Here is a 7,712-nt window from a genome sequence, read left to right on the forward strand (position 1 = left end):
TATGGAAAAAGGGGAAAATTTCACATTTTTGAAACCCTTTTTAAAAAAAAAAAAAAAAAAAAAAGACAAGATAAGGGGTTGACATCTTATTTGCCACAAACTTCTATGTGACCATGGTCAGGTCACTTAATCTCTACCTCTGTTTCTCATTTATAAATTAAGGAAACGTTTTCCCAATCTTTCAGGAATCTAGGGCATTTGGATACTATATAAAGGGACCTAATAGGTCACAATGAACTTAGCTCAAACACATCAGAATGACTTAAACTTTTTCTCTAACATTTATGATGCTTGGTTTTGCTAGATTTGCAATTTAAATCTTGCATCCCAGCTCATTCTGAGCAGCATTCTATTGGGCCCAATCAAAATGCTTATATCTTGAGGTGCTTCCACTTGGAAAAGATAAGTTGTAAATTCCTCTGGTTGGTTTGATTAGTAGAAAGTGTATCTGAACAGCAGCTGAAAAATACTATTCTAGAAACACTGGAACCAGTCAGAAAACTTGCTAGCAGTATTGTTTATTTTTCCCACTTGGTAATCGATGGTCTGTGGTTAACTGAACAGTAGAAACATTACCCTGAGGTATAGATCCTCACTTTTTCCTAACCTGAAAACATCTTAAACTATTGCCTTGGAGACGGTACAGGGATTCATTATTTCTGGATTATTAAAAAACTTTGAGGGTTCCAGTATTGCATATATTAAAAACTAAAATAATCTTTTTTTGCCAGTATTTGATTATTTTAACATTAATTTGCTTTGTTGCAATTATCTGGATAGGCATATCATTATATTTTTCCTACTTTAAAGCCAGATTCCTGGCTCTGATTGTAGAGAAATTTGAACCAGTGATGATGAGCATGGAGAGACTCATCAGGTTCCTATGGTAAAATTCATCTCTCTCCCCTGCCCTAATTGAAGGTAGGATCGGAGAAATATCCATACCTCTTGTGGAGTTCACTACATCCTTGGATCACTGCCAAAGGTAACATCCCTGGGCAAAATAAACAAACTACTTCTGAAGATTAATTTTTTGTTGCCTTGGGAATGGACCAGATTGCACCATATGGCAGGCACTTGCAAAAAAAATTTCTTAGGGAGGATACACCCAGACCTCTCTCTAGGGTCATAAACCTCACTTTAAATTACCCAATTTAAACTCTGCTCTGTTCTTTCCAACATATTCAGCATACTTTTTCAGGAATAGCATATAAATACAGCACATTTTTCAGCAACCATACAACTTAAAGAAATAGAATCAGCTAAAAAACTACATTTGTTTGAAAAGTTTTTTAGTATATTTTACTTAAAAGGAACAGCCAAGATTACTAGAATGGAAAGGAGGTAATAACAGCTTTCTTTCCATTAATTTAGTGCATTTGTCCAGATTCCAGAAGTGCTGAGCAATCTGGAATTGCACTAAAAAATAAGCTTTTAATGTCTCATCAGTTCCCCTGATGGTTGCTGATCATTTGTTCTTCATGGGTCACAGCCTCAGTTGAGGTAAACTAGTATAGTTTCAGTGACAGTGACTGGCAGCAGAGCTATGCTGATTTACCCCGGTGAGTTACTGGACCAGTCACCTACATTAGCAGTCTATTTGCTGTCAAGCTCATTCAGTTAGCCTCACTGAGCCCTTTAAATCATCATTATGAGTCAGAAAAGCCACTATGGGTAGAAACAGATGTTGCCTGATGTTGCATTTGTACTGCCATAAAATTTTTTGATGGCACACAAGTGGTGGGCAGATACATTCCTACCTTGTGTTGTGCTACATAAGTGGATGGAACAAAAAGTAGCTTAAAATAGTGCTGCTTTATTGAGGGGAATGTCTTATTTGTGAGGTGCAGCGGTTGGGGGGACAGGCACATGTATGAGGGAGCAGGCAGGGAAGGAAAGGCAGAGGTCTGGCTTCCTGCCCCCTGCTGCTGCTTTTGGGGAGATGAATCTAGGATGACACTCCAATAATTAGATTCTCAACATGGAAAATTATAACAAATTTATAATTTTCCTCATTATAGAATCATAATTATTAGGGGGATGTCTTAAACTCAGTGTAACCTTACATTCAGGTAAATACAGTACAGTGTTCCCATTGCTACATGAAAGTAAGTAATTGCTAAGAAAACTGTCAAAGATCCTGTGATAAAGTGACAAATTAAAGCTAGGTGGCTTTTAGCATTTTCTAGATCATGAACCTCTGCTAAAAATAAAATGTTTTGGGAGCTCCCCACTTTGTAATTATATTAAAAATATTAAAATAGAGAGGACTGAATGCGTAACAAGCATAACCTAGATGGGTTACTAGTCTAAATAATACAAAATACAACAGGTGAGAACTGACTGAGAAGACGTAGAGGCAAGGGTAACCAGTTATACAAATTCCTCGCTTGTTGCATACATAACTTGTGCTCATAATGTGCATGAAAGTTCATGATCAATTTTTTCCTCTTCAAAATAAAATAATAGAAAAGTAGGGTTGGAAAGGCCCTCAGGAGGTCATCTAGTCTAACCCCCTGCACAAGGCAAGATCATCTCCTAGAACATAAAAACTGTCTTTTACTGGGTCAGACCCTCATTGTATCTTGCTCAGTACCTGGTGTCTCTCAGTGGCAGAGAGTGGATGCTGAAAGGGAGAGTGAACCGGGTATGGCCAGGTTTTTGTCTACTGTTGCACTCCCACTTGCGGCCTCCAGCATTTAGAGCTTGGGCAATTTTGATTCAGAGGCTGTACCCTTACCTCCCATGATCACTAGCCACTGATGTACCTTTCCTCCAAGAATTTGTCCAATCTCTTGGACAATCTCTTCTCTGCACCTTCTCTAGTTCTACATCCTTTTCTGCTTCTATGTCTTACTAATAGACAAATAAACAATCTCTAGGAGCATCAGTCATGGACCTAAGAGCCTGCTAAGTTAAACACTGCAAACACAGGGGAAAAACTCCCTGTTTTGACGAGTTTATAGACAGACTGGGGTGCATAAGATTGCAGTGACATAATACTAGCTGGATGATAGTAGTGTTAGCACATCACCAGAATAACTCTTGTCAACTATTCTGTAGGCACTGCAGTGAAGGAGGGTTTGGGTGTGGGTTGGGCTGGGTTGGTTTTAATTATGGATTTGGAGAAGGCTAAAGGGACCTAGCTTGGTAGGTATTTATGGGAAACCATTCCTAAGCGTGAAGGATAATGTGGGAAAAAGGACAATGATTCTGATTTTAAAATTGAAGAGACGAATGATGGGAGCTACATACTTCTCTTTCCATCCCCCTTAGTATCTCTAATAGTGCAATACTAATCAAGTCCACAAACAAAGTGAAACATGTACCTGTTGAGATACCTTTAATAGGAAAAGAAATCTGTTTTCAATGAAAACTAATGAATATGGTTTCATGAATTGTATTTAGATAGACTCCAAGCATGTTTGGTCATAACAGTAAATGAGAACAAAGCTTCATTAGTATTTTTGTAAAATTCAGATTTCTACTGCATTAGCTAGACAGTTCTTTGTTAGGATACAATTGGAATCAACACAGTAGCTCTGATCAAAGGGAATAGAAAATTGTGTCTGAAGTAAACAGGTATATGGCTGAATCCCTATGGCTTTCTCTAAGCTATTCACAATGGTTTTCCACAGTGTGAAAAGCCAACCAAGAAGATTGTTACTGTGATTCTGGAATGTGGTATGTTTTTAACTGGTTGAAAGCAGAAAACCCATATTAGCAAATTGGTGTAACACCTCCTGTTTTTACCAACCCCTATCCCCCTCCCACCCCTCAAAATATCTAGATTTAAATTGGAGATCCCTAATTTCTTTTAGGATTTGAAATCTAAAATAAATTTGAATGTTCTGGAAATCATTCAGCTTGTGAAAGAAAAACAAATGGGGTGGATTAAAAAGTAAGTTCCATCTGGCTGTCATTGTGTGCAAAGGTAGAATGGCTATCCTGTCTTAACTGTAGGAGTGTGGGCATTAGCTTTTTTTTGTTTCCTGGTGCTCTTAATCCTTTTAACATTGTGCAGGAGTTATTTTGTAACCTGTCATTACAGTGAACCTGGAGTTAACATGACAGATGGTACTTGTACATCAAATGCAGGCTATCCTCGCTGCAGTAAACACAACCGCCTCTGCAGTCTCAGAGTTGTGAGAAAGGACGGAGAAAACAAGGGCAGGCAATTTTATACTTGTCCTCTACCCAAAGGAATCCAGTGTGACTATTTTGAAGTAAGTACAGGACTTCAGAGCTTGTAAGATTTCCAAGGAAAGAAAAAGGACTGTTAGCCATTAATTAAACCATTGTGTTTGCTTAATCACTTTCACTGTAGAAAGTTTTAAATTGTGATACATTTAGATTTTAAATGTACCCAAAAGTTATTCTTGTTTGCTAAACAGGTAAAAGGTACTAAAGAAGGTACCTGAAATTCAGGCCATCAGTTGTTTTTTGCATGGGGACAGTTGGATTGCTATGGATTTATAAATAAACATTACCTAAAAGCAATAGCTTATGTCTATCTTGAGGACAACAACAAAAAATCTATGACATGTTAATAGCCGTGGAAATTAGAAATACATTATTTCCTTCCAAATAGTGAAGAATGTTGAAAAGTGCGAAGACATTTCAAAGAGAGCCAGGGCACATTTTGTGACTTTTGAAACATAAGCAACATCATTTATTTTGGATACAGTTTTTGGAGTTGTCTGTGTCCCTTTGACTTTCACTGGGGCTTAGATGCCAAAGGGCAAGACATTCAAAATGTATTAAAGTGCCTAACAGTGCAGATCGATGCATTCATTGCTTATTCACTTCTGAAAATCTCCCTGTCTGTTTAACTCCCATTGAAATTAGTCCATGTGGTCAGTTGCTACAGAGCTTGGGGATAGCACCTGGAAAAGGAAAATGCATATTCTACCTTCAGTCTGATGACTTCGGACTTATTGTTCTACTGTGGGTGGGGAAGGAATTGTTGCTAATAGGATGCATCTACACAAGCCACTAACATGCAAAAATAACATACAGAGCTTATTGATTATGAGCTTATTGCTCTGCAGTTTATTGTTCCTGAGAAGCTCCTGGGCACTCAGTTTACACATGCCCCAGGATCACAGCACATTGAGCCAGGTTGCAGCAGACCCAGCTGGCAGAGGGTCCAGGGGGTCAGCCTGCCAGCTCAGGGCTGCTCCAGCTGAACTCAGTGTGCTGTGGATGGACTGGCTCGGGCATGAGGGTGCTTCAGCACAGGGCTAGCTGGCAGGCAGTCCCTGCACTGAAACACCCTAGTACTCCAGCCAGCTGCACCAAAACCCTTCCTCAGTAGGGTAGGACTTGTCAAGTTTATTAGCTTTGTGCACCCCAGTGGGGGTGCACATGTAGATGCTGAGACGTTTACTGCACAGTTAGTTAATCAACTGCGCACTAAACATCTTCTATAGACACGCTTACAGTGATTCAAGCCAACAGTTTTAGGACCATGTACTTGAGAAATACCCTTCTAATGACAAATGAGCCTATTTACTAAAGCATCTGTTTGCTTTTCTTATTGTTAGTAAAATGAGAAAATTGCAATGTAAATTCCATTGGTCTATACATGTGGCAAGCGGGCCAGTCAGATGAATTTCTAACATAGTAATTCCCTCATGATAGCATCCCTCAGAAGAAAATTGTATTTGATAATTTATTGGGAGGGTCTGTCCTATTGGTTTAAATTCCTGCCATGGATTCAGAGAAAAAAATTCTGACCATCAGATTTATCAACACTCATCCTAAATAATATGATTTATTTTTTCCCTGCAGTGGGCAGACTTACATTTTCCATTCTGCAATCATGGAAAACGCTGCATTATGAGGACAGTGTTGAAGATTGGTCCTAATAATGGAAAGAATTTTTTTGTATGCCCATTTGGAAGAGATAAACAGTGTGACTTCTTTCAGTGGGCAGAAAATGGGCCAGGAGTGAAGATTATACCAGGATGTTGAGAGATTAATTTTCAGATAGTATAGATTAATCTGTTCAAATTTACATTTACTATAGTTCTGTGCTCCAAAGTGTATTATTTTAGGAGACTTGATAAAAACAAATCTGCCTGTATTATAACTTTTAGACTTTTCTCTCTTAATCCCTACCTAGTGCTGTTCTTTGTTTTCTGTTCACTACTGGTTAATAGTTCTGGCTGTTTTATCTAACAATAGCACCTTTCAGAATGTGCAATTAGCATATCTGGCCTTCTGAAAATTAAACAGTGGTAATATTAGCATACCAGTTTCCTAGGAGAAGATCCACTTTTGAGGGGATGGAAAAGGCTCATGCTTGCTCGCTCGCTCTCTCTCTCGTTAAGGTGTTGCTGTCACTTGCAGCTCATGTTCTATTATAATATACTGTCAGTGCAGTATGTCTGCTTTTGATGGTGTGTCTATATCCTTTGTGTAGGTATCAGTTTAGTCTGTCAACACTAGAGAACTTCAAATATTTGTTGTAGATATGATTTATGGAAAGTATAATATATTTAAAAGCATTTAAAATGGATAATTTTAATAAGATTGTCACTGTTTTTACCACAGAAGGTGAAATATATTCAATAAAAATACTTCATTTTATTTTTATAGTTCCACTGTTTGTATGTGTGCATATGCGTGTTAGACTGGGAACTAATTAGTGTTAGATACTGTGGCCTAAATGGTGGATCTTGGCCAACTGGCTAATTGATGGACTAGTTTAGAGCATCTATTAGAATTATGCTAGTCCCTTGTCTGTCAGTAAAGTCGCAGCTAATTAAGAGCACCGGTACGAAAGGTAAAAACTGAAATTAATCTATCAGTTTATTGAAGGGGTAATTAACAACAACAGGAGAGGGAGGATGGGTAAAGCATTACTAATTACTATTAACTGTACAGAACAACCATCATAATGTATGAAACAAGTGTAGATAGGTGCCTGTGTCACTGTGAGATGTGGTGCAGACAGAGCGCACGCACTCAGGAGAGCAGAGTCCCTACCTCCCTCTTCCCACCTTCAGACAAGGGTGATACTCACTAAAGAGCTCTGCGAGTTGCTTGCTTACTGCACCAATGCACCCAGTGCAAATTCCAGGGAGCCAACCCTATCGGAGATCAGTGGTAGGGGGAGCCAATGTGATCCATAGCTAACACACTCAAGGATTTGATACCAGCTGTGGTTCTGGATCCAATTGCTCACTTACTCTACTGCTTCATTCACACTAGGGGCTTTGGCAGTAGTACTCTCCTTACACACCACAAAGGATACAGGATGAGGAGTAGGCTATAGATCAAGGAGCAATGAACACGTGCACCAGGCTCACCTGCCAGGAAGCCCCTGAATCTCAGTCAGCTTATATACCAGTGTTGCACACAGTACTCCGCCTTGCTGCAAATGTCACTTGGGATTGTGCTCTCAGCACTCAAACTTTCTAAGAGATTCCACCCTTTGCACGTGTGTACTACACACACCACGCATGCTGCTACACACCTCACTGTCAAGAGTCACTTAGAGTTCATCACACAATCCACTTTCATGCCAGCACACATGCACACTGGTTTGTTGTCCTCTTGAACTAAAAATTCTTTTATTTTAACTGCACAAAAATCAGCCTAACCATGTGCTGCCGACCTAACTAAGTGACTTCCATGTCCCCAGCCCTGATTTATGGCCTTACAATCCCCTCCTTGATACCTTACAATGACATCACAACAGAGGT

At 39.2% G+C, this 7,712-nt stretch overlaps 1 protein-coding gene across 1 annotated transcript in view; it reads left to right on the top strand.

Moving 5' to 3' along the window:
• The window catches only part of NEIL3 (nei like DNA glycosylase 3), a 74,334-nt gene extending 67,740 nt beyond the window's left edge, over positions 1–6,594 (top strand). Inside the window, exons 9-10 of the mRNA XM_019521868.1 lie at positions 4,052–4,226; positions 5,794–6,594. Of these exons, the coding sequence (XP_019377413.1) occupies positions 4,052–4,226; positions 5,794–5,976 (358 nt within the window). The 3' untranslated portion in view covers positions 5,977–6,594. The remainder of the gene's footprint in view (positions 1–4,051; positions 4,227–5,793) is intronic.
• Positions 6,595–7,712: the final 1,118 nt, after the last annotated feature.

This window comes from Gavialis gangeticus, unplaced genomic scaffold (assembly GCF_001723915.1).
Source record: "Gavialis gangeticus isolate Ggan-Ray unplaced genomic scaffold, GavGan_comp1, whole genome shotgun sequence".
NCBI classification, from domain to species: domain Eukaryota; kingdom Metazoa; phylum Chordata; order Crocodylia; family Gavialidae; genus Gavialis; species Gavialis gangeticus.